The 28,000-nt window shown below is 44.0% G+C and overlaps 1 protein-coding gene and 1 long non-coding RNA gene across 2 annotated transcripts; one reads left to right on the top strand and one right to left on the bottom strand.

Annotated features, from left to right (window-relative positions):
- The first annotated feature begins 2,026 nt into the window (after positions 1–2,026).
- LOC148638784 (uncharacterized) lies at positions 2,027–27,142 on the top strand. Its single transcript, XR_015931016.1, has 2 exons — positions 2,027–2,307; positions 26,293–27,142. It is a non-coding gene; the product is annotated as an uncharacterized LOC148638784 (long non-coding RNA).
- LOC148638785 (homeobox protein Dlx4b-like) lies at positions 12,055–23,506 on the bottom strand. The gene is made up of 3 exons (XM_088623239.1): positions 22,900–23,506; positions 19,145–19,338; positions 12,055–12,736 (listed from the first exon to the last, which is right to left on the bottom strand). The coding sequence occupies exons 1-3, from the start codon at positions 23,201–23,203 to the stop codon at positions 12,485–12,487; spliced, it is 750 nt and encodes a 249-aa protein (XP_088479365.1). The 5' UTR covers positions 23,204–23,506; the 3' UTR covers positions 12,055–12,484.
- Positions 27,143–28,000: the final 858 nt, after the last annotated feature.

Raw genomic sequence — 28,000 nt, 5'->3', positions numbered from 1 at the left:
TCAGGACTTGGGTATCAAAAGCATGATGGATCACAGAGATGAGCCACAGCACAGCCCGACAGTGCCTTAGTGTTGCCAGAGCGCTGGGCTCTTAAAGCACTGAAAGTGTATAACCAAGCTGGTTCAGGTCTGTCAAGAAAGGCAACTGAGAAGCCGAGACAGAAAAAGGTGCCGAGGAGCCTGGCACGGCCCTGAACCAGCTCCCCAGCCCAGAGCACGGCTTCCATCCGCCATGAGCACTTCTGCTGGAGTCAGAGTTACTTCGCGTTGCCAGATGAAAACCTGATTTCTCTTTCATGCCGCGGTTTTAATTGGCACATAAAAACGATGCCCCACGGATTCAGCCCTCCGCTAATTAATTCGGTTTCCGAAAGGATCTCGAGGAATCTGGGAAAACAAAAACCGCAGGCAGCCAGAAGGAACTGTTCCCTCCACCACCCCCCAGCCTCTCCGCTTATTCGAAACAACTTCGAAAGTGGAGTTCACTGTAAATCCAAGGTCAGTGTCCTCCGTCGCACTATCAAGACATGATTCTGATGCATCAGAACAACAACATCCTCCTCTCCTTTGTTCTAAAGCATTGGGATTAACTGCTCTGTTCAAGTGCTAAAACAAATACTGCGAATGCCGTTTTAAGTGACCGTGAAGGTTTGCATGGCGAAACGTTAAGGAGTTAGTAGAGATTAAACCAACACCTCTGTCCCAGGGGCCCTGTCTGCTGGAGTGACAGTGCCAAGTGCACGTGGCCAGCGAAGCTGCTGGACGCTCAGGTGTTTCGTCATCAGGTTACCACTCTGCTTCCTGTGTGGCCCCGTTTGCTCCACTATAGACCACTTCATCACCACCCAGGGGCACGTTGCTCCACAGATCATGGGCCAGTCTGGTGTGTGGCCACAGCTTCACACTGCTCTCGGCACAACCCACTTAGCACACTCCTGATTGGACCTGCGTGGGCCGACTTGAGCTGCTGACCTTTATCATGATAATGTCAAGCAATGCGATTCCAGACCCTACGAGGGGGTGGAGGCGATGACTTGTCGGGGGGGGAGAAAAAACAGTCTGACTGCATAGGGGGGCTACGGGGTAGAGGAGAGGGTGGGAGGGAGCGGGTGGTTTATCTGGGGGTCAAGAAGCAAGCAGGATTTAAAGCCGATGAGAGAAGAGACAGCCGGCAGCTGCTGGGCACTTGTTCAAAGTGAGAACGAGATATTATTTTGCTCCCTCCTGAACGATCACTCAATGCTGCCATTTAGATACAGAAAAACAGAACAAGGGTGGCATTCCCAACAGCTGTGTCCAAACGACCCCTGGTTCGACATCTCTCGGGAGAGAAACGCAGACATGAGGGCCAGCCCCTTCGTGACGGGTTGAGTAACTGAAGAAGTGCCTGGGAGTTGCACACCACAGCGCATCTATAACAGGAACACACTCTGAAGCCGTCACCACATTCCTCTGTCTCTACTGTTTAGGTGTCAGGAGTCACAGCAGGGACAAATCATGGCTGGTATTCAGGGAGCGCATGTGGTCCCTCCTCCCAGCTCTCAACTATGCTAATCAGGGCATTGTATCTTTGGATTACCCTGCACTTCGGCGAGCTGCAATAAGACATTCGCTCACAGAAACGGGAAGTGGCGCACAATTAGAACAGTTATCGGATCACTCATGCTAATACCAATAATCATAATAATTAGCGTTCGAGGCAGCTGGGATTTCTGGTTAATAACACACCATCCATCCATAATTTTTGTATCCCACAATTAAAATTCATCAGACACCCCGGGTACAAAACAACAAAGCCTGAAGTCAACATCAGCGAGCACCAGCTCCCTTTATCGTCCTCCTCCTCCTCTCTTTCAGTACCTCCTTCCCTCCCTCTCCCCCTTCTCCCTCCACTTTCTCTTTCATTCTCTCTCTAGAGTTTCCAAAATCCCGTTTTTCAGTAATTGCCCTGTTTGGAAGGCAATGTGCAGCCTGTCCAAATTGGACTCCCATTATTCTAATCTCAAGATGTTAAATTACCTATAATTTGCTACGATGGCTTGCCACTCCATTCAATAACACTTCTTTTTTTTTTCTATTTTCTCTCGGCCTCAAGTAAACAGGGTCCATAATCGCTGTTAACAGAGCAAGGGAGAGGGGTATATAAGTAGGTTCGGAGTAGCCAAATTAATCAACACTCAATGCTTTATCTAGGAAGTCACATTAGACAGCGGAGCACCGTTTGTGTCTTCCTGTACGCAGCTCTGTCTGGCCGCTACGTCCTTGCACACTGCTGCTCCAGAAGCCCAGTCCTGCCTCACCATGCAGGTAAGACATCTCCCGCTTGAGTCAAAGAGCTGAGAATAACCATAGCCTTCCGCTCTCCAGCTGCTTAAACGTGTTGAAGCGTAGCTGTCAGTTCATAACCAGTGAAACGCTGCACTGCTCTGCTGGCTCACGTCCGCCTGTCCCCTGACAACAGCGTCTGGAGATCTGAGCCTGCTGTCGGAGCAGTGCCTGCGGATTTAGGACGTGGAGTTTCACCTGCAGTGGGGAAAGAAGGGGGGGGGGAACTGGGCGCTCTGGGTCACCCAGATGTGAAGGGCCTCACTGCTGGTTCAAATTGCTACACACACCTGTGACAAAGATATTGAGGTTCTTGCTGCTGCCGATTTGTACCTCGGGGAACTGAATAAACACGCTGCACTGACTCAAGCTTTGTAATGAAATATAATTTTTGCAATTTGAGTTTATTTTGGTGTCGAATTAACTAGGTATATAGGGCTTAACCTTACAGTATACAGTATGTGTGCAAATTGCCTATAACGGGGCCAAAAGCCTCTTGTTAGAATCTGTTCTTTTATATTGGAAGCAGGGTATTTGGGTTTTAAAGTGGTAGTTCGTATCAGGGGCATTTCCTAACATTATCTTGGTTAAATCCACTGAATACTGTTTTACTAAGACTGGAGTAACATAGCTGTCCATCCTTAAACTCAAGACTAAGGGCAATCTTTTGAAGAGCGACACAAGCTGTTGCTGTCTGCGCATGTGTAGACAGGGCTGGAGCTGAGCCCTGTGGTGTTTCCAGATGTCTGGGGCCTGGCTGCAGGCTGACCCATGGGCTGTGCAATCAGAGATTTAATACCCGACACCTGGAAGGCTACTGGAGTACAATGGTCATTGATCGCCGAGCACAAACTGATGCAGGACCGCAAGTTTGGAAGATTTATTTTGTCCCCCCGAGTTTCTACCCAGCCTGCAGTGGACCAGAAGAGACGATAAATACAACGGGGAGCAGGGGCCTGATGGCGAGATTGAGCTGTTTTGTTCCACAAGTAATGGACTCTGTTAACTAGCCCTGAGCCTCAGGAGAGCACAGAACCACACCAGCCGCCAAGTCTGCAGTCTCACTCCGGGTTAATCACTCATTTCAAGCTGTACCCAGTTTACAGGAAGACAGAAGATACACTCTGCATTTTCAGCTCCAAACATAAACATCAAATGCCTGTGACAGAAAATCTCTGAACATTGTATTCACCTTTCTTGTAGCTAATTCTATTTTCCCCCCTATTTCCCCGAGTGCTATAAAGGATAAGCCACAGAGAGGCTGGTGCTCCTGACTGTCTCGCCCTGTTCTAGCAGGAACGGATTGAGAAGGAAGGATGTTTTGGGAAGAGGAGACCCAGGTCTTTCGGAACATCCCAGGCAAACAGAGACCATGTTCAGTTAAGAGCCTGAACAAAACGCTGAAGATCAAGGTTCAAACTCTGGTGTGTCAGGATCTCGAGAAACAGGTGTAATCGGTCTTGTCCTTAACAGCTGTGTTTCACACCCGGCAGACAGCTGTATATAAGCAATGCACTATGGGAAACTGACCAACGAGCAGCTTGGATCAGCTGAATGTACAAACTGGAGGAGGTCTAGGCACCGGTGGGAATCACATCTTTCACTGAAGCCGGTTACGTTACAATTTTAAGAAAATTACTCATTATGACAGCGGCATGGAAACCACAGAATTCGTCCAGAACACACTGTGAAGAGCGTACAACTGTCAGCCACCCCACCCCCGCTCCATCCTAAAACACATCGTGTGAAACAGCCCTGCGACACACAACCCGCCTGGTACGGCCCGCCCCGGGCGACGCCGCGCACAGAGAGGAGCGCTCAGCCGGACCAGGCCTCGGGGCGTCGGCGAAGGCCTTCGTCTGGTGGCGGAGAATAGACCACGTTCATTCCCTTACGCTTAAAACATTACAACACAAGTAGAATAATATGATGGTATATTTTTAAACGTGACCCCCCACAGATATTCCATTTTGAAAACGCAGCAAGTCAAATGCGGTGCAATTCGGCGTCAATCCCGCCACCCGTGAAAGTAAACGGGATTTCTTACCTCGACGGGCGCCAAGAGGACTGTCCGGCGGCAGCAGACACCGCGAATTCGAGGGAAATCCCCACATTTCCGTCAGCCAACCAACACCGGACCGGACCGGACCGGCCTTACAATTTTTACCAACAACACCCTCGGCCTCTCCGCCTGAAACGGCCGCCAAGTTGGCCGTCCATGATGTCGAATCGGGAGAGGATAGTGCCGGGCATTTTCTGAAGACACTGCCAGAGGTCAGATTCAGGTCAGCTGTTTCACCGGATTCCAATTGAACTGATTGTCAACTTAACTACACGCTTCGAGCCTTGGTCATACCCGCCCAAATTAAAAACTACAAAGGCAGTTACCCTTTCATTGTTATTAAAAGGTGAATTACGGCGATCGAGCTCTAAACACAGAACTATGTTTAGCGTCAGATATAAAACAGTGTAAAAAAAACCCAGAACGGTACATCACATGGGCCTGATAAAAAAAAAATATTCTGAAGTCTAACAACAAAAATCCAAACTGAAGTGTTCGCGTTCTCTGTTTCTGTGCCTGTTAAATATGGAGAAACGTATTAATTTATCAGCAAGTCGTTGCCGTTACCGAAATTGGAAGTTTCTGATTATAGCACGCGTTCACGGTGCAGAAAAAATCATTTTTTCTAAATCTATAAATAATAATAATAATAATAATAATAATAGCTGAAAAGGTATTTAACCAGAAAGCTCGCACCTGAGCAAACCGTTCATTGAGATATCTTGAGATAGCCCGGAGCAGATTCGCCCTGGCTTGCCCAGGATTAAGATTTAATTTGTTTTACACAGATATTGTTGTTATTTGTATTTGACCTATGTCATTTCACAAGGCCGCTAAGAACATGCAGGTGTAGCTGAGGAGATAACTAGGGGAAAAAAATCCATATTTTTTATTTGTACATCGCGTTGCATTGCAATATCAGCAAAGTGAGTTGTTCAATACGACAAAGGTTAATGGTTTTCTACAAAATGACAAAAATACGTCGGTCTAAATATGGTCTTCCTCGATAATGTTTGACAATTATCGATGAGATGGAGCAGACAAAGAATGGTTTACATAGAGCTATTCATTCCTTCGTTAAAAACTAAGAATGGTTTATTGTGTACATTTTAAACCTGTGCCGAATAAATTATGTCTATAAAATGTTTGAAAATGTAAACTAGCAGTATCGCACAACAATCCAAACCCTGTTAAAAGCGCAGGGAATTCTACACAAGTTCAGAAAAAAATTCTGCAGAGGAATGCAAATGTTAACATCAATATAAAATTGTTTAACGCATTCCACTGACGAAAGAGCCTACTCTAGCACGTTATATACCGTCATTTAACAAACATTAAAAATAACATCAGCAATTTTACCTGGATGAAAATTACCGTCCCCCCAAATTAAAAATGTACTGTATTAACAACAATAAAAGCGAGTGGAACATTTACAGGATCTGTCATGACTCCGAAACACATGAACGTGTCTAAAATAAAATTGGTTTGAATGTTTTGATCCGTTAAATGGGTTGTAGAAAAAAAGAGTCCCTCAGATCAGTGTGATCTTCAAAACACCTTTAGAAACTTGCTAAAATATCAAGAACAGATTCCACAACAACAACAAAAAAACAACCTAGTCAGAAATAATTCACCGATTCCATTTTGTTCATTGTATATTTGCTGATATTGTAGCACATTGTTAACAGTACGGTAGGCTATCGGTGACCGCAACCTTGCTGTCGACAATTCGTAAAGCAGAAATTAACGCTATAATGGAAAATCTAAGACGTCTAAGAAGATAAACCACGTCGAAACCATGTTTCAATAATTTGTAAGGATCCTCGGACCATAAGCATACAAGTCGGAACTCCACAGGGCCTGGCCGGTCACTCCGGCTGGACATTAAACTGTATATCATCAGTCTACATTGAGAAATATAACGGTACCCAGTTCAATGTGTTGAAGTGCAGGATTTGTAGTTACCAGTAAGCCTGTTTTCCATGAAAACATGTGCGGTCATTAATCATTGTTCGGCGTAACGCAATTTCTACAGCATTGAATTTAGCACAGTTATCTCGGAACGGACGTGTTTAAATGCAGTGTAAACAGCTTGTTAGCGATGTTTAAACAGTTTAAGCCTTGCAATGTGCCCATCGCTATATGCAGCTATTAATCAGGCTGCAAGTTTCGAGATTGAATAGAGGAGCCATTTATCATTTTTTAATGACAGCAGTGTAGCTTTCTTCCTGCGTATTTCAGAAGACAGCAGGGGGGGGATACGTTTAAACGTTGGCGAAGGTTATACTGTACTTAATCACGTTGTGTATGTTTTGAAAGGAGGGATGAAAGCTGACCAAATAGGAAAAACACACTAATGGTAGGACATAAATTACACTTGAAGGTGTTTTTCTATCAAATCCCAGCCCGATCCCATCGCGCAGCCGGGCTCCAAATGCAGGAACTGGAATATTCCCACAGGCCTCCCCGAATCCCAGCGAACTGCTAAGAGGGACTTAACCGGTTCCGAAACTCTCTTTCTAAACCGCGCGATTTCTCCCAGAGAGATCGATTACAGTTAAGGGTAAGTGAATTGTCTGTATGAGTTGACAATTACGGAAATTCGGATTGTTAACGAGCAGGCGGTATATTCACTGCCGTTAAATATATATATACAGTTTAATTGGCATCAAACCCATTATTACAGCTCGGTGTCGTCTAAACTTAACATGATACCTAAAGCCCCAACCTAGCGCTTCTCAAACTAACCAAGAATAAATATGAACACTAAAAAAAAAGAATACTGTGATTGCTACAGGCTCCTTCCCTCGTGTATACATGTCTAATAACTTCGGTGTTTTCAGCGTCTTTTTTTCTTACGGCTTTTTTTTTTTGTTTTCCCTGTTCTTTGTGATTTCCACCTGCAAGTAATTTCAGATAATGGCAAAGCCCCCATCAGGCCGCGGATCCTCCTCGTATTCTATGCGTCCTTATTCCGATAGGGCCTTATAGGATTTTTTAACATATTAAGAAAGACATTTTGTAGGCTGTAAATTGCTTGTAATTATCCTGTTGGAATGAAAGCTTTATTTAACAAGCTGTGTCCCAAATTGCTATAATTGGCGAGCCCATTTTAGAAGAGCATTCAAAGATTCTTAAAATAGCGCCCCTTTTTTTGGCTTGTCCAGATGTTTAGGGGGTGAAAGATTTGACCCCCCATTTTTTTTTGTTGTTTTGCGTCCCATCCCTTTCCCTGGCGCACGTGACAGTCGGGGGGAGCCGCAGAAACCGTCGGACCCCCCCGAGCCCCCCCGACGAGAGCCCGTCCTCCCGTGAGGAAGGACCGCTCGTGTTGGCTGACCGCTGGAACGGACCAGCGGACACCGGACCGGCGCTGCAACGCGAATCCGCTCCGTGCTCATCCGGGCGGGTCACCGGCCGGTTCCCCTTGGCCTGCGGTGCGGCTCGGTGCCGCTGGGCTCTGCGACTGTAACCTGAAGAAAGACGGACGCGCTGGCGGCCCCCACGGCGACATTATCTCCCCACTCGCAGTTTTACAGAGTAGAGTTGCTGTGTAATTGACTTTATTGTTAAAATATGACTTTATTAGATTATGGTGGTATATTTATATATATATTTATTAATTATTGTCATCGGATTGAAGCGGCAAAAGGTAAACATCACAACTTGCAAAAGGAGTTTCAACGACTGTAACAAACTATAATAATAATAATAATAATAATAATAATAATAATAATAATAACGACACTATTATTATTGTTATTATTAATTGTTATCTCTACATCGGCTTGGCCTGTGCTCTGTACACCTCGCAGTACTAGAGCAGTTGGAGGAGAAACCTCGGTCATTTCGGGTAATTGGGTTGATGGCTCCGTTCCCCTTCGGCGACCAGTTAACAGTGCTGGCGAGAGGAGGTCTGCACGGTTAGACCGTGACGATAAAACAGGATCCAGTGACACACCAGTTACAGCCTTGAGGCGGCCTCATTTCGGACGGTTTCGCCGGTAACAGCCGTGTGGAAAGCGATTTCTTTTCGGTTAGCGAAGCGGTCTGCGCTGCGATACTCTCGCTTCAGAAAAGCTGAAACCTTTGCGTCTTATTAAAGTTTAATGAATGGGGTATAATTAAGTGTAATGCCCGTTTGTTTTAACGAGAGAAGGAGGAATGTGATGTTAATAAAAATCAGCTAAATGTATAGACTTAAAACTTCGAGGGGACGGGATCGCTGAGGCAGACTGTACATAACCCCGGGATCCACTTAATAATAACCGCTGGTCACATACGAGAAATATCATGTTCATGAAAACCACGCCGTTGTAATATGACAAAACCATGTTCTAATGAGAAGACAACCATAAAAACCTTAAACACGGAACGGCAACAACCGTGTAGTGTTTCCGCGCCAGATGAGCCTCCGAGCTCAGACTGTGGGATCTGTCAGCAGGCTAGAAGTCGAGAGCGGGGGGCCCCGGGGTGTGATCTCCCACGGCAGGCCCTTCCACCAGCCCCTCTCCCCACGGCCAGCCGCTCTCTGACCGCTTCTTCCAGTTCGGGGCAACGGGTACGGCCACCAGTCTGCCTTTCTTTCCGAGTCAATCTCAGCCCGTTTCCCTTTGCGCGCTAACAACGGCGCCCGCCTTTCAAAACAAAATGGCGTTAGGCCTACAGCGGCAGGTCTGTGACGGTAAGAACAGGCTTTTTTTTAATAAATAATGAAGAGATGGACAAACTCAAGAAATGAGAATAGAAATAAAAGGGACGTATTCGTCTTTGTGGATAACATAGGAATGCTGCGCACAACCTCAGTCAAACTGACTGCTTAAGCATTGTATCCCTGAGGCGACAACAGCCTGTTATCAATGAAAGCCTCTCGCTGAGCTCACATGGATAAATAAGTCAAATGAGGTGTTTATAAAATCAGGCAACACGTGACCCTTTTTTTTTTACATTCAGTGCGTTTAAATTCTCATTTCCAGTTCTAGAAAAAAATCAATTTGAAGACGTTTTTCTCCTGCTACTGCATATTATTCCTAATTAATCACGAATAAACTTTCTACAAAACAATATGGTATATTTTACGAAAATTTGAGTTTGAATATGATCCAGTTTAAATCGGTATTACGTTAAACTTTTCCAAACAGAAATTAACTCCTATCATTATTTGGATTCACGAATGATTAATGTTTTAAAATCTGTGCATTTATGAGTCGCACTTAAAGAGAAGGTTAACACATCTCTTAAAGCCGAAATCCGCCAGTTTCAGTGAGAAACGAAACTTTCCTTTTTCTTTAACGAAACCTGTATCTCACGAGTGTAACGCACATTTCACGTCTTGTAGCTACCTTTCAAGTACTTAAAAAAACTTTTGCAAAAAATAATAATTTAATGTTCTGCTAATTTAATATACAGCTAATCATTTTGAAGATTATTAGGCTCAAATATTACAAATTTCCCCCGCCGACTTACACAAGTGCAATGATATCAGTATTATATGCGCTCGAAAAATAGTATTATTAGCGTTATCAATAGCATAAATCTCTAGTTAACGGAATTGTAAAACCCTTTCTTTAAATACGCTGCTATAATGTTATCATTCTGATACCAGGTAAGAAATGGCACACATTAATTTTGAATTGTTAGTTCTAACAATTTCTATTTCAGAGCACTCGTTAAGCAGAGAAATCGGGCTGTTTGATTCCCACTACTCTGTGAAACAATCCACGGCCAGGTCAGGCTCACGCGTGTCCGTGTTTCAGACCACATTCCCCCCCCGGAGTAAATAACTCAAATGCGCACCTGCTTAACTAATCAGCCCTTTTAAGAGGACCCTTTCTACGTTAAAACCTCACGCGTTAATTAACGGGGGTGCCTTGTACGCGCGTTTAGGTTTGATAAATCACGGAATTAAGACTTTTAAAACTCGTTTGAAACACCCGTGTCCTCTGCAGGCTGACATCTCTATAACAGCGTGCTCAAATGTAAATGAAAACTTTCCTGCTCTTTTCATCTCATCCCGTCGCTTGACTATAAATCATCTACGGGTTTGATTTCGCTGAAAACCCGTCATTTTGTTTTCCAGCTGTAATTTAAGAGCTCGTTTTAAAGTCGTCTCATTACACGCAGCGAGACTGTTTGTATAACCCCACGTGTCACGCGCCGCAGAGCGGTAACAAACTTTCGGGCTGCCATGGCAACGGCCGTCATTTAAAACGACCTCAACATACAGCTGTGTTTCGGGACGAGCAGAACTTGAACTTTACTGTGCATTTAAAAAAAAAACATTCTCTTTCTTTAGAAAGGGGGACCTCCCGCTGGAGACAGACTTTTATTAAACTTTATGTCCCTAGAATGTAATAAATGAAAACTTAATGTGATCAAAAACGACTTAAAATTGTAACATTCCATTGTTGAAAAATTAACCAACAGAGTATTTTCTATATTACGAAGCCGCTTTAGCAGAACGTTTTAAAAAAGTATCCTTGATTTGGCTCGTTGGATTCGATTAAGCACTGTTGTTAGCGTTTTAACTCCAGTCTGCGTTAGACCGTGCAATTTGTTTTACGGTGCAGATGGTTGTATACACACAACTAAAATAATGCATCGCATTAAGATTAATTTTAGACACGTTTTACTTATTTTTACAAGTAAATGTGTTTTCTTTTACCTCGCTTTGCTTCTGTCTCAACACATGACGTTTTGTAATTTAACTGTTTCACCTGAAGAAAATAATTCATTATCATTTACTGAGGATTTTTGTTTTTCAAACAGCCTGGACCTGTTCAATCAGCTGATCCTGACCGTGGTGAATTGTGGGCCACTGCTGACCATGCTGGTAGCTTTAGAGCCTGGAGAAGAATCTTTGTGGCAATAACTGTGCAAACTTGCAGGATTTCACAAAATCTCGTTTCCTTAATAATTTCGTCCAGTCTGCATGACATTATTTTTTCTCTCCGTTTTATAATTCCAGTCATCGCGCTCAATGTAACCAACCGTTCTCTGCATTTTCGTTATTGCTGCAATGTTTCTATTACAAACAGTACTTACAGTAAGAACACAACTAATAATTATTATCTGTTGTTATTTCTGTTGGTGGTTTCCTGAACTAATGCCGATTTTTTGTTGTGAATTAATAGTAGCAGTAATATGTGGTATTACTGTCGTTGTTAAGAATATCCTGGTGCTCTGTTTGATTATAGAGTAAAAATGTTCTAAACAAAACATCTTTATTTCCATAAGATGGCTTCTCCGTTTCACACTACGATACTGCAGGGGGGAAACAAGCCCTTTTCTAGACCCACTGCTGAGTTTTGTGCTAAAGCATTTCAATGGAAAAACAAATCGAAGTTACTCTTATGCCTTATTTTCGTCCGTCCCAAAGCAAGAGTGAGGAGTATTCCAGAGCGTTTCACCTCGCAGCCTGTATTTATCCCCTCTGCTGCAAAGTCTGCTGGCCCTGCTGCTTCCAGCGTCTTAAAACTAAAGTGGGAAGACACGAATCGAGTTCGATCGCACACTGTTTTTTTATCACAAATAACGCGACTTTTTGTATCGGCCTGCTGGGGACGCGTAGCCCGCCGAGGTTTCGGGAGTGAAGAGCAGGGATCGCCGGACAGCTCCGCGTTTCCGCCTCGATCTACACAGCCCGATTGACGGACGACTGCGAGAGGTTAGATCAGGGAGGATTTATTTGAACCAGAGCCTCAACAACGTGTCATTCTGAGCGCAGGGCAGCGCAGGGAGGAGGTGACAAGGGCGCAGGGCTGTTCTCCGCTGGCGAGGGTGCAGGTTCAAATATTGCTTTTTTGGGGGGGGGGGCGGGAAACAACTCAAAACATACAATAAAATAAAAAAACCAAACGATTTGAAGCATTCCCCCCCAAAAAACGAAGTCTCTTTTTTTTAAAAGGCACATCATTCTTCAAACTAGAAAAGGAAAACAAAAAAGATTAAAATATATTTAAAAAAAACAGTTCTTGAGAAAATAAGAAAAAAAACTCTTAACTGTGTTTTATTGAGTCTGAAATTGCTGGATTTGCTTTTTATATATAATATATTTGGGGGGGAAAAAAAGCGATTATTGTTCGTGGAGGTGATGCGTCACATCATCTGAGGTCTGGGCATGGAGTCCTGGTGGTGCGCCGGGTACCAGTGTCCGAAACTGTTCATGTAGCTGCTGGCGTGGACCGGCGCGCCCTTGCTGCCCATGGACACGTCCCACAGAGGCGGCAGGCCGGGCGAGCAGGGCGACATGGAGGCGGCGGGGTGGAGGTGCTCGCCCTCCGGGCCGTTGGAGCCGTGCTTCATGATCTTCTTGTACTTGGAGCGCTTGTTCTGGAACCAGATCTTGACCTTGGAGGGACAGGGGCGGCCCGGGAGAAGCCCAGAGAGAGAGAGACAAGAAAAAGAAACGCACAATAAACGCGGAGCTTAATTACAGGTCTCCCTCCCGACGCATCGGAAAACATGACCGGTTTTTAATGAGCATGAAAGCTGAGGGCTTGTCATTTATGGTCGCGCCGGTTTTAAAATGCGTTATGGTGCAAGAGCCTTTTCCCATCCCTCCACTGTGAGAAATCGGATTTTTTAAAGCAGAAAATCGCGACACAAAAGCTCCCTGTTCAGTTTTGTTCCGCTGTAAATGGAAGCCTATTGTTCCGTCCTACATTTTCCACTCTGGCAAAGCCTTTTGGTGGGGAATTTCATTGACAACAACAACAAAACAAAGATACCGAGGACATACACACCAAAAAAAAAACGACCAAACAAACAGATATTCCTGCATCTCCCAGAGGACGTTGCTGTAAAAATATGTCAGGACAAACTGGCTCTGCTTTTATCGTTTGCATGCAATCTACACAATTGGAGAGAAATAATAAAGTGTTGTAAAGGAGTCATAAAAGTCATTAATTTTTTTATTGATTTCTACCACACTGACTGAGACCTTGTAAAAGGACCGCTATACTGCAGAGCCTGAAGTGACCTTAACGCACATGGCGCAGATCTGCAGAGCAGCGCGGATACGGGGACGGAAGAAACTGTTCGGGCTCGGCCGAGTCCACTTTCCTTTATTTCTCATCAGGTTATTTTATCTGCCTTTTTTTTCTCTTTTTCTTTCTGGCGGTTTCAAATCTTAGTAAACGGCTTTTCATTTGCGCCATTTTCAAGATGGAAAAAAAACCCCCACGATGTTCCGAAGAAGTCATTAGCTAAAAAAAAAAAGAGTGCATTTGAAATCGGATGAAAACAAGAACACGTTTACCCAAGCTCACCACGTCGGTTATACGTTATATATGAATTATCAACAAATAAACTGGCGAACGAGCATGTGTTTGACTTATAACATGAGAGTTAATTTCTTCACCGCACATTTCTGCGTTCTTAAAATATCTTACGCCGTGTTTCAGTAAAGCCTGGAATCCGTGTTCAAAGACGGTGGTAAAGAGAGGTTTTCATCTTGTATTTAAGATAATTGAGCCCTTTTGTGTGGGAAATAAATCTCCAACAATTGGGTGGATTGTTCTTGTGATGGGAGAGAAGTGGGAAGCTCTCAGGCAATCCCTGAGCCGCCCGTGCACGTCAGGAGGCAGTTGTGCAGTTAGCCTTGGACTATCCTTCAGCAGAATGTCTTCTATCCCTACAACAAATTAGCTTTAAAAACACCCTGTGCAAAAATGACCAACAGTAATCCATTTCAGTTATAGGACAAGTTGGAAAGAAGTGTTCAAAAGCCGTATATTCTTTTCCTGATTCCTACTTCAGATCCCCAAACGCAAGGACTTAAGCCTGTTGTAATTGCTGGTTTGCACTGCTACATCAACATTAACCACTGACAAGGGCTCCATTTCAGAGGTATGGCGATTAAGACCGAGCAAAAAAAAAAAAAGAATACAACTGCTGTCCAAATGTCCTCTTATTTTATTTTTTAAAACATGTTTCCATGCTAAACGTGCCTGTATGTCCCTGAGTAGGGCTGAAGGGATCCGGGCGAAGGCACAGGCCTGGGTGATAAAACCCAATTTTTACTCCCGGTGAACAGACAGATTTATCAGGCTGCTGTCTGGGTAAGAGCCCTGCCGAACTGCTGCGGGGGGAAGGCGAGCCGGCTACGTGCGGTCCACCTGTTTCTGGAAAGGGCCGTGCAGTGGGAGCCACTCTCGTGGTGACCCAGAGGCCAGGGGACGGCACACAGGACTTCGCCACATTCAGTTCACTGTTCAAGAGGGTGGGGAACACGGCTCTATCTGTACTTTCTGCAGCAATTTCACATTCCTCCAGTGAAATCTGGTTGGATTCATTGTCCCGTCATTCGTCCGTAATGAACAGCGAGAAACGGGTTTCACAAAGACCGACTCGGAGCTGATGTGGGGATGGGAACAGCTTCATCCATCTTCTCACTGCATGATGGGATACAGGAAGGCGGGGAGCCAGAGCCCGTCCCGGCACGCAAATGGCACAGGGCGGGATACACCCCGGGCCGGGACGCCAGTGCGTCGGCAGAGCAGACACAAGAGCAAACACCCACAGAAAGGCCCTTTTTTCCCACAAGCCAATTAACCTTCCAGTATTGTTTCTGGACTGGGAGGAAACCCACGTGAACACGGGGAGAACATGCAAACTCCACACAGACAGCACCCCAGGAGTGGAACCCGGGGCCCCAGCGCCGTGAGACGGCAATGTTGACCCCCTGCACCAGCGCGCCGCCCACCCTTGCAAAGCAGGCTGCTCCCATTTCTGGTTTCACAAGCTGCGGGCTCATTGTACTCGTGGAACAGAAAGGTCGCCGGAGGTGGAGACATCCGTCTGTGCACCTTTTCTCACAGCCCAGCAGAGCCAAAGTGAATCCCCTCCCAGGGCCGAGCCTGCTGGCGGCTTCAACACAAAACCCTGAGACAGCCGAAGCTGTTCCCTCCCTGGAAGGACCTGCTGTCCGATCTTCACCAATAGGCTTCAGAGCACTGCTCAAGGCCAGACCCCCTCCCCCTGAAACACCTGCTCAGATTTGTCTCCGAGAACTCTTGCACAGGTGGTTTTTAATGGACATGTAATATAATACAATTAAAAAAAAAACCTCCAGAGCTCATTCAAAAGAGCATAACAGGTGCATTGTCAAAGCTACCAAAAATTCGGATAAGGACAGAGGCGTTGAAACATTATTATTGCCACCCCTGATGGAGAAATACATTTTAATTGTCGGGTCTTGGATCTTTTGTATGTAATGTAAAATGAAAAACTAAGAGATAAAGTGCAGATGATATAAGCTTCTTGTTTTAAATGTATTGTTATCAGCAATATGATTTAAATCAGTTTGAGGTCTGGATGACATTTTTGGAAGTTTTGCTGGGGTGGGCGGCAGGGGCTGCTGTTGGATGGGCAGTTCTTCCTCCTGATTGGCCTGCCTTACTGAGGTAAGGGAGAAGACGAAGATGAAGGAGAAGGGAAGTTCTAAGGTTTCAAATGCTTGTTGCTGCAATATGGGGACACCGGAGCATTAGCAGTGTGACGCTGATGACAGAACTATGCTGTCTGCGTCTCTGCTGGGTGTGAAAAAGGAAAGAATAACACATTTCTGAAAAAAAAACACCAGATACTATCAAGAATTTGTCTGGATTTTGCAAAAGAAGATTATCAGGGAACTGAAAAACTAAATCACGCTGCAGAGGACTCTACTTGCTGGCTGCCTCCAAACATGGAGCAGAATTTACAGTGTAATCTGAAGGCTGAAATCAATTAGGCTAATATGGTCCAATAGTTAAACTTCTTTCACTATATTTACGAAGCTACATTAGCTACATTCAATTATATTTCCTTGGCATTACATTCAGAGCAATAACTCACTTCTTCAGTGAGAGAGCACTTGTCTCAATTCAAATGCTTTTCACCAGCCAAGTGTTAGGAAAATATTAAGCCATTTAGAGATTACATGGAGTGGCAAGATGTCCATCTCCAAAAAAAAACAAACTGCTCAATAAAAACTGTGTTGTTGCATCCCTGCCTGCCCGTGGATATTTCTTGTGTGTGAAAGCAGCAACAGCCCACTCCACTCAGATGAGACAGACGCTAGCACTGATAGGCAGAACTGGCAAGCAGTTACTCCTTTGGGTTTAAGTGATGAACTAAAACTCAATTAAATTATATCTGTGGATAAAGTGAGTTGGACGATAACAGCCTCACTGAGGAGGGAGAAAGGGGCAATGCTTCAATTTAACATTCTTTGGGCAAAACAACATCCCAGTACAACTTTTAAACCATTTTTCTTCGAAATTGACCTTGCCCTGGGAAAAAAAAAGTCTATTTTAATTGTCTTTTCAACACAGGAACATAATGACTAATGTAAGCCCTGACACAAACCCTTTTTTAAATTCTGCATTAGTTAAATGAACAAGAATTTACTTTCTCTTTGAACAAACAGATGAAAAAAAGCAGCCAGATTCCCTCCTGATCTCCATTATAATCCCATTAGCATTCTTTGTGCAGCACGTCCGAGAGTAGTGCCCAGGTTGTTTTCATTGGGGGGCTGAGGGAAAGCAGTCTCTCGAAACCCTCAAAATTCACATCTTCATTATGTGGCTCCTTCAGGCTAAAAGGAAAAATTACTGCTACGTCCAGGCGAATGTGTGAACCTCAAAACCTGGTTTTCAAACAGCAAAACGTCCTTTAAAAGCCTGCAACTATCCTTCCATCAGTCACGGCTGGGTGACGGGCAGGACTCATTAACCCCCACACTGTCTCTAGACTGGCTCTGAAAGTCTCAGGCACAGAGAGAACCGAGTCCAAAAGGAACCGGTGAAATCGGTCTCCCAAGGCAAAAAAAAATATCACTGCTCTAGCATTGCCTCGTTTAAAATAACGCCTGACCGAAAGGTCTCCTTTTTTATTTAGTGCTTAAGGTACCAACAGTAGATCCTTCTGGGGTTATTTTTTATTTCATTGAACAATTAAAAATGCACAGAACCTGTACTGTCGCGGGGTACCAGATCAGACTATTGAAAAACAATCTAGATGAAATTGGTTGAAAAAAAATGAATTGGGGAAGAATTAAGTTTACCTTTCATATTTTTAAGACGTAAAAGTCGAGCTAATGAGCCGTAAAACGAAGTCCTCGGTTTTTTAACAAAAAACAAAACACTCAGATGGATTTATCAAATCTGTGAAATACTACATATATTTATTTCCAGTTTTGTTTAAAAGGTATTTCCAATAAAACGGTGCTTCTGCCATACGTCTGGTGTGAATAGTTTATTCAGCACCTAATAAAATACTGAACGTTTTTTTCAATGATTGCATACAATCGAGAAGGACCATATGGAATTTACAGGTACAATGTTCTGTTTTTGTTTGGACACTAATCAATCTTGTTTGATAATAAAACAAACAGATTTCTATTCAAGCATGGCTTACATGTTTAGGACACAACAGCCTCCGTTAGGGCGTTTTGTTGTAAAAAACATTTCAGGAACGCCAGTGGCGAGGAGTAAATCATTAAGGGAAAATATTAAACTAACGACCGACACAGAATACAGAGCAGAATCGCATTTTCCTTCTCCAGCAAAACCCTAATTACACACTAATTAAGAATTCCCGCCATCTTGCCGACTTTTAATTTAAATTACACAGGCTTCTTCGCGATGACCGGCAAGACCTCGTTTGCAGAGTACGTAGGCATGCCTGCTGGTACAGAACCGCCAGACTCGGAAATCCACCTCAGTTAAATTTGAAATGTAACCCGCATTCTCAACATCGGTCCAGAGGCGTAGTGTGAGGCCCAGCATAAAATTTTACGGAGCTCATTTGGAAAATTCCAGGTAGCTGCTTTCCAAGAGAAAGGATTGAAGCACAACAGCCAAAGGGTTTACTTTTTAGGGTTTTGAATTCACACATCAGGCCAATATGCAGTTTCCGTACCGTTGTTATTATTATTATTTTGTGGTGTGCACATGGCTTTCAGACTGACTCGTTGTGTTACGCCCCTGAATGGAAATAAATATTATTGTTGACAGTAAGTCTTGGTGTAAGTGAATTATTATTCATCTATGACGTTATGCAATGATTTCATAACAGAATATTAGTCGTCTTTTTAGTGTTTTCAGTAATACAAAATGGGGTAAGTTTCCTGGAGAGAGCTAGCTTTCTAAACACTTTCATATAATCCACCGGGTTTATCTCGGAAATAATTTCATGTACGCCTATATTTTCATCGATGCCCTTTCCTTTGGTGTCTTGTGAGGTTTCTTATTTTGTTTGATACATGTAAACTCGAGACTAATGTGCTGTCTAAAATATTCTGTAATTGTGAGAAGCCTTGCGTGCAGCTGTCCCTGGTGGGCCGGCTGGGGTTATTTTCTTCCCGGCCCGGGAGCTGGGTCCGGGAGTTTTCCGCGTACAAAGTCGACATGGGAGATTGTCTGTATTTTTCACATCAAAATAAACGACATGTATATATATATCCGTGTGTGACCGTGTACACAAATTGTACATTTCAACTCATCCGTGCCTTTTCAGTTCCTATCTAATTTAATCTTTGCAGCGACTTTTTCAGTGCGGAATACGTCTGGACGGGTTACCTCTCTCATGGTGTTCGTGTGCAATGAGGCACCAATGTGTTTTCTATCATGTTTTTCGCTGGGCTCAAAGATATTCGACAGTACTCCAGTGGGCAACCAGACGGTAAACCTACCGTCGCCTTTAACACCCCCAAAACACAGGCAAGCGGCCCATCACTGCACAGAACGAGACAGAATCCGCCGACGGGCCAGTTACCTGCGTCTGCGTCAGGCCCAGCTTGGCCGCCAGGTCGGCCCGCTCGGGCAGCGCCAGGTACTGGGTCTGCTGGAAGCGCTGGTTCAGCGCCTGCAGCTGCAGGCTGGAGTAGATGGTCCTGGGTTTGCGGATTTTCTTGCCTTTGCCGTTCAGCCGAATTTCTCCATTTTCGATCACCGTCGACTTCTCGTGATCTTGAAAGAAAGACACAGAGAAGGGCGATGAGAGACCCCCGGGGCTGACAGTGAAGACCCCCCCCAGCCCCTGGACAGGCGCTCGGGCGCGGCCTGTCTGGAGCTGCGGGCGGGACCGCGGTGCACACGGTGGGGTTCAAGCTAGATCTGTCTGCAGAAACGTTCAAAACCAATTTCGCTGTGCCACTATGCGATCTGCATTGCGGCCTTACGGTATATCTGAATTCGCAGGGAAACGTAAAGGAAATAAAGAAACGTTGCACGCGTGATAAAACAGGCCATTCTCTGACACATCATGTTTGCCGACGTAGCCTTGAGCGCCACGGAAAGCCCTGTCATGTGGAACCACTGAATTAAAAGGTAAATAAATATGAATGAAATGAATCAAATTGATTCAGCATTAAGACCAAGTCCTTATTCGAGCGGCTGGCATTAGCGTGCGGACTAACGCGCTCAACGTGTCCCTCTTTCACAGGACCCGACTTGCTCGTAAAGGCCCGCACCGCACTCGGGCCTGAAGAGGCGAGGAAACACTTTCAATCCCGAAGACACTTACGGATGTTTTTCTAAAACAGCCTGCTACCCGCGATATTTTAGACTTCTGTAAAGCTAAACTCGTGTTTTGCCGTCAGGTTTGGTCTTCAGTCTCAGAAGCAGGACTGAGTTGGTTTTTGACAGCTGTTTTAATTTACAGCTTCACCTTGACATTTCACTGTAAATGGATCTAATTTCCCGACGAGATTTATAGGAGCCGTCAAACGCTCTGCCGTAAATTCACGTTTTACAACAACATCCATTGGATAACAGGTTGATGAAATACAACACATAAAACACGACGATGCTGTTGTTGTCCTGAAAACAACAACTTTAATATTTAAAATGGAATATCACTTTAACAAAACCCGTTTCTACTAATAGCGATGCAGACCAGACAAGCGCCAACTCGCGCTATAAAAGACTGATGGATTTTTAAAAGTTCCAAAATTAGACCAGATTCCAAAACAAAACTGTAGAAGCCTATAACCGATGTGCTTGTTTTCTGGAGACGATTGTCGTGTTTATTCAATCTGCAAATACTCCAGATGTAGCTTTAAACAAACCCCAGCGCACTCGGGATGATGTGTATGCAAGATGAAACTCGATGAGACGGAGGGAATCTCAGATGTTTTTTAAACCGCCGCATTGCATTATTATTACAAGCGGTTTAAACGAATCAAGAAATTAAAAATATTCAACTCGAAAAGCAAAAAGTAATGCAGCTCTGATTTAAGTGGGAGTATTATAAATTACAAAACTCGACTGGACGAGGAAGAGGAAAATATGCGCGATGAAAACGGTGGGCAGGTGTGAAAATGAAGTCCGAAGTTGCAGAAAATTTTCTGCAAAAGGCACGTACAGACATTTCGCCCTCCGCGTGCGCTGATGCAGGCTGTGCGCTCTTACACGATCAGAACCAGGTACGACAGACAGAGCTTCTCACAAATGCATCTTTTGTTCTTTACGATTTTGGCAATAATAAACCGCACAAAGGATCCTTTCTTTTCAAATCGCTGGGATTAATCTTCTAAGCTTCGCAGGCGGTGGAAGAAGAGGGTCTTCTTATGGAAATTATATTGCCGCATTAAGTTAACTACCGGGGTTAATTCGGTTTTGTCGAGGCCAAGAAATACTCGACACTTTGGGCGCGATTTTTTCCACTGATATTTTTTTTTTTAATTCCAAACGAGGATGCTGACATTTTCTGCTCCCGCAAAATTTAGAGCGGGTAGGTAAACCTGAGAGAACAGTTTGACTTGTATATCCACACCTGTGCCATTTAATAATACCAATACTACTAATACAAATAATATTCAGACTCAATTTCACCCAAAAGTTAAATTTCTCTTTTGTCATGTATACTCGTATCCTTAAAAAACGTGATTAACTTTTTTTTTTTCGTTTTTAAAAATCAAGGTACTCCAAACATAATCCTGAAATTTCTGCTGAGGCCCACTGACTACCAGTCCTCCTCTACCGGTGACAACAAACATTAATGGCACCACTTCATAAAATTATCCCGGTCTTATTACAGCGCGTCTGAATCTTTCAGATGCGCCTGCTGTTTTCAGCAGTTCCAGCCCGACGCTGCTGTCCCCAGAAGATAATTCTCAAATGATTTTCTCATGGCACGCTTGTGGAAGACCACAAGACGCAGAGAAGAAAGATGTTGTCTCTCGTGTGGTCGGGTCGCTTCACAGCTCCAGCGGGAGGAGAAAACCCCTTTGCTGACTCAGAAGCCTGCAGAAGCAGGTTAACCACGAACAGGACTGTCGTTTACACTTGACGAAAACAAAATCCGAGGAGGACATATTGCATATATCTTAAACCACAGAAATTGCAGTTATTATTTTAGCCAAAGCAGCGAAACGAAGTTTAAAAAAAAAAACTAGAAAAACTTAGCGGCCCCTGAACACTGGGCGACAGGACAGTAACTGAGCAAACGCAAAGCAGAAGGAAAGCGCACGTTTTGTTTCATGCTTCTAAAAGAATTAATGTGGAGGGCAGGAAACGTAGCCTGCAATTCAACAATTAAGTAATTTACAATTTCAACAATAGATGAAGAAGTGTGGGGTATTTGCGGGTTGCACACTACTTTCGGCTTCAGCCCATAAAAGCGTGCACGAGAAGGCGGCACGAGGCGTCTTAGGAGCCACTTAAAAGGAGAATCATCTATTCCATCAAATTTAATTTTCTACGGTCCTTCAAAGAGAACACGCCTCCGAGGCAAATGTCTCCCTAGGATGTTTTTTATTTATTTCTCTTTCAAGACAAACGCTCAGACGGAAGAAAGCTCGCCTGCCTTCAATTCGGAATCAACGCTCTCTCTCCCTCTCGTCCCCAGCTGAAAATAACTTTCGAGGACACATAACTGGTTTGGCGAAAATCTACAAACAGAAACACCACACCGTGTCACCTTCCGTGCTAAGAAAACCGTGACTTAAAAGAATTCTCTTAACGTGTCATCATTCATCGACTTTAACACGAGCCCTGTGCTCGGATCCACAAGCAACGCCTTTTCTGACAGGCTAATGTTTTCACAATCCAAATCCGCTGTCTTTACCGACAGACGCAGCCCGATGACTTCAGATCTAATCTGCAAGCGATTTATGAAATGCATAATTATTGAATAACATACGTCCGTTCGTTTTAATATGCCCATCATAGCACAGCCGGGGGGGGGGACATTATCGAGAAACGAGACGGGATAGCCGAGCCGGAAAAAAAAAGGATGTTAAGCGTCTGTGTTACTGTTGCACACTTTTATTTTCCATTTCGTGTGAAAAGCGAGATTACCGCGGCGTTAGCCTCGGTCAGAAATGCGTGTGCTATTTACTTCAATGTCAAATATTGACGAATATGTACAAAAGATCACTTGGAAAATAAAGGACACCCAACAGCACTGTGAGAGCTTGCTCAAGCGGTGGACAGGCGCTGTAGCTGACGCTCAGCTCTAACGCTGTCGGGGGAGAAGGACAGACATCATGCACACACACCGCCTGACGCCGGGCGGAATAACTGTACCTGCTTCTTCTATCCTCGTGTGTCCCAGAGCGCCGCTGTGGCCGCTGGGCTGGTAGGACAGATAGGCGCTCGAGTGGTGCGTGCCCACCGCGCTCGGGTACGGGTACCCCAGGGAGCGGCCGTACGAGGAGGCGGCGGGGGAGAAGGGCCCGTCGTGCTGCGGGTGCCCGCCGGAGTGCAAGCCGTGCACGGGGTAGTGGTTGTGCTGCTGGTGCGCGGGCAGCCCGTGCCCGAACTCCAGGAAGGCCGACTTGGACGGGTCTGAGGCAATCAAGCTGTCAGACATCGAGCTCATAGTCATCATCGGTCGCCGAGTCCATAAAGACGAAGAGCGGTGGAGGCGCGCATATAGAGGAGGGACCCGCTAGACAGAGAAAACTTCCCCCGGATCCATCTGGCACATTAGCACCAGGAAAGAAAAAGGACAGGCGAAAACCAGCACAACAGAACCACGGCGACGTATTCCTGAAGCTGGAAGAGGACGTCCAGATCCTCCTGAGCTGCCCGCGCAGAGTTAAATTGACTTGAGACAGAAAACTCCCCACAAATCTCGGGTAAACTTCCCAATTTCTCCGGACACTTCGTACATATGGATCTGATGTGTCACAACCCCACTCGGCTTCTGCCAGCGAGCCCGCTGATTGGCTGCGAGCGCTTACCATGTCACACGACCCCGAGGGCAAGCCTAATTAAGTTAATTAACATACGTTAATGAAAGCCGCCTTTCAGCTCCGCTAATGTCAGACCGGGCTTCAAAACTGATCAAGTCATTCAATAAATAAGGTATTTACACGAGACGTTTTGAGCAGCAATTTCTGTTCTCTTATCATACTCTGAAACGCGTGTTTACAAAACGAAACCTGGAGAAATAAACGCCAAATTAATGTGCATCAACATTTCCTATCATCCTTCACGAAAAGAAAACGTGACCTTTTTAACGTGACGATTTTAGAAGGTGCATAATAATTAAATTGAGACGAATGTATTTTTAAAGCTGCAGACAACGATATATTTAATATTAAAATAAAAACAGTAGGTGTGCTGATTTTATTACGCGAGTTAGAGAATGACTCAACCTTTAGCGCGCAGCACAAGACAGCAGTTTTGAAGTACTGAGGTGTTCACTGAAAAACTAGGGATGAAAAAGACACATTTTAGAGTTCAAGGAAAGGCGCAGTGTGATGCATTGATTTTAACAGCGCAACACAGCAACGCGTTTTCTGACACAAGCCGCCGTTCCTGCAGATTGACGTTGAAAACACTGGTTGAACACAAATTATACTGTTTCATTTCTGGGGAGGGGTGGTTAACATAGTTTAACGTGACCCACAAACCATACAAACGAAAGATATTTCAGACGGGTACAGTGCCATCCGTCTGAGACACCCCCGTCGAATTCAAGGCCACGGAGCTTAATTCAGATATTTCGGAGGTCACGCCGCCACTGGTAAATAAATCGATTGTATCAGACATGGCACAGACTGTGGCTTGTCATAAAATTTCAAATTCTGCTCCCGATTGTAATTTAAAACATGTGATTTTGTGTAATTCGAGAACCAAACAGGCTATAATTTGAACCAAACATTGTTCACCCGCTTGGAATTTACTACCGATGCTTTCAGTTCAGCGGAATGTTTGTAAACAGAACAGATGAGGGGGGGAAAACCCAAAAGGTTCTTTTTTTAATTTAATTTATTTAAAATTAAATGGTGTTTTATTTGTTTTGTCCTCGGGACTGGGTTACAAGGCAGTAAGCAGGTGAAACCCCAGATAGTGGATTCAACGCGCAGTCCGCGTAGAAACAACGAGAGCTGTAATTTTGTGTGTAATTTAAAATCAACTTGAAAAGAATTAAACACGGCCGCATAAATATGGATGGACTGTTTAACAGACAGGTGGATGGATGAAATTGTGGAACGATAGCAGCAATTTATTTATATTGGGGATCAGCGCCTTTCGCGAACGCAGCGCGAACGGTAAACTTTTTAATGCGTGTGATTTGAGAGATTTAACTCGCATTATCCCTTAATTACAGCACTTTCTTACCTCCCTCCCCTGTTTTCCACAAACGCAAGTAGTGATTAAAATAAACTCGCGTGACGGTCACACAGCAACTTTAAAGCGACTTTAAGCTCGGTGGCTCGGGCACTGAGGCTCTGCGGCTTTGGCAAGCGGCTGTACGAAATGAGCGAGTTCAGGGACTCGATGTTACCGATCGTGAGTCAACACAACAGCACGTTTTGTGCAGGTACGGTAAAGTGCACCTGGTTTACGGACAGCGACATCCATCCACACCCATCTCTGCCCGCTACCTTGCGGCTGTGTGTGCGGCCAGGGAAAAGCAGAAAGAAAAAAACACCGTTCAGTCTTCCTGAGGTGTGGTATTCGTCAAATCGTTTATTAATCCATACATAGAAAAAGGTGAAACTGTTTATCCGTCGGTCAGTCTGTCTACTCACCGTACTGATAGATCATGAGCAAGCAGGGCACGCCTTTTACACCGCTTTGTGATTTAATTCGATAGGCAGATTTCTAGCACGTCGATAACAGCTGCAACACAGCGTCCGGCGGTCTAAATTACAGCCTGGCATTCAAAGACGAGTTTCTACCCTCTACCCTACAAGAAGTGATTTATGAGAAAGACACTACGAGAAATATCTGTTTCTAGTTGGAGAAAACGGAATGCCATCTTACATCAGACACGTTCAAATAAATAAGCAAAAAAAAGGGAAAGGAATTAAAAAAAATATTCATATACATACAGACAATATAATTGCAATATGTACAGGGAATTAGTATATAAATCAAATTGTATTTTTTTGTTCATGCCAGAATGTGTACATTTCCGAAAATATTGCGGTAGAAAAAATATTTCAGGTTAATAACATTAATAACAACTATTGTAGCAGAATCGCGCATTCGCGTTCCCTCATGAATTCACTCAAAACTGTGAGAAAGAGCAGACCTGTAAGCTGTAGTTCATGATTATCCATTTGTGTTTCAAACACTTCAGGACTTATTATGTTTAACACGCCATGAACGCAGTCACCCGTCTGACTGGTGTATTGTCTTTAAAGCAACGGCAGATCTTCATCTTTCTCCGCTTGTGTGATGTTTTCGTATTAAACGAGAATTTAGGGGCTTAAGAAATAAAAGAATGGTATACAAAAATCTTGCTTTATACATATTGAGGCAGTAGATTGTGTGGTCCTTCGTTTCAGTTTTCAAGAAATAAATGATGAATGCATTTTTTTTTAACTGACGACTTTCAAATTCAAGTACAAATACTATGGTTCATGAGCTAGATACATACATTAAGCTTCCATATAAGTCCGCTATAGATATCTATATGTGCCCTTCACACATTATTGGGTTTTTAACTGTTTCCAACAGGTCATTTAGCTCAAAACTCCCAGGGCTGATGTCGGACAGACTGCTGCAGGCAAAATGTCGGTTTGCGACTCCGCGGTGAGTTTGCACTCATCCGAACACGGTGTCGGGGGAAAGCGAAGTGGACCGAGGCACCTGATTCTGCACACGGAACACATCTGCATCCGCATCTGCGCTGCGAGACCACGGACTCAAAACCCAAAACTCAAAACGAAATGGGAGGAAAATTAACATTAAAAATACCGAATAAGACTGTTTTCTATTGAACTGTTATATACATTTTAAAAACGTGTCACGACTTTTAGTTTAACTTCAACATCAGCATCTGTACTGCGAAACCTAAACCCTCGTTGGTTTTTTATGACTGAAGGTATTTAAATCAAAAGCTATGCAATGTGTAGAAATCCGTCGAAATATTAATTAAGAGTTATTGTTATTTATTGCTGTAACATCGTTTTTTCAGATGTAGTTACCATTATATATATATATTTTAAAAGCCGGAAACACTTGATTTTAAAAGATCTGAATTTAGTCACTTGGTCAGATCTCTTACATCCAAACGGTATTTTTCGTTCTTTTCGGTATTTACATTCCTGTCACATTCCTCGATTTCTAACAAGAAATCAAGCAGAACAACATGATGGATTTTGCAAGGTGGTATTAATTGTTGTGACACTGGCCGCCTAAGAGAGGATTTATTTTTACAATCTCAAGTGAAAAGGAATTTTGCATAATTTAAAACAATTTTAAACAGCACGACCTTTAACTTACATTTAATAGGTTATTCCATTATATCTGTACTATTTTCACGGGCAAAGTTGTTATCATCTGATCGTTATAAATAGTTTTCCTATTATTTAGACTGAAAAATCTTTGTCTTTCGAGGGCGTTTTAAGTTCAGTTGAAAACGCCGCGGTAGATTCCGGTGGCGTCAGGAACAGCGGTCAGAGAGTTCTTGCTCTTGTCTGGTGAAAGGGGAAACACGGCTCGCCGGTCATTCCCTTGCGCAGACCTGACCATCACCAGTGCCGAGGCTGCTGCCCACCCAGAGCCCCTCTGAACAGCAGTCCTGTCCTGCCGCCGGTCCAGAAATCCGACCAGGACGGCTCTGAATCCAGGTGAAGAGCTTTCAAGAGGAGCTGGACTGTTAGTCTACGGACACAGTTTGCATACGAAGGCCGACAAGCAGATCTGAGCGCGTATGCGTCAACACCACCTTTAAAACTCATTGAATGGAATGGAGTCAACAGTTGCACATAATTCCTATTCACAAAAATAATACACACTTATTCATTTAAAATAAAAAAAAGATATACACGAATTTATATAAATATTAACATAAATTAAAATAAGGTTACAATATTTTTTTCTTTTTTAAAAAATATATATATATGGGACATAAACCCATTTGCTGGAGAAATTTAGGCTCAAATGAAATTTCAGAAAATCATTTCTGCAGCGGAAGAGTCGCACAGGAGAGCTCGCGGGAGGCTGACCCTAACGCCTTCCGCGTGCAGACCGCGCGGTAGCGTCACCAGCAACATCAACGCGACAAAGGCCGACAGTTCCAGAAGCCATTACAGGGTTAATCCTGCAAACAGGTGTATCCAGCGGTCCAGGACAAACCAGACCATGGACAAAATACACGTTTTAACACACACAAGTGCAGATATTTCATGCAAATAGCAAATTTAGAGACATTTCCACGAGC

The sequence above is a fragment of the Lepisosteus platostomus genome, chromosome 28, assembly GCF_059453375.1.
Source record: "Lepisosteus platostomus isolate fLepPlt1 chromosome 28, fLepPlt1.hap1, whole genome shotgun sequence".
NCBI classification, from domain to species: domain Eukaryota; kingdom Metazoa; phylum Chordata; class Actinopteri; order Semionotiformes; family Lepisosteidae; genus Lepisosteus; species Lepisosteus platostomus.
This window is presented reverse-complemented; position numbering and strand designations above follow the sequence as displayed.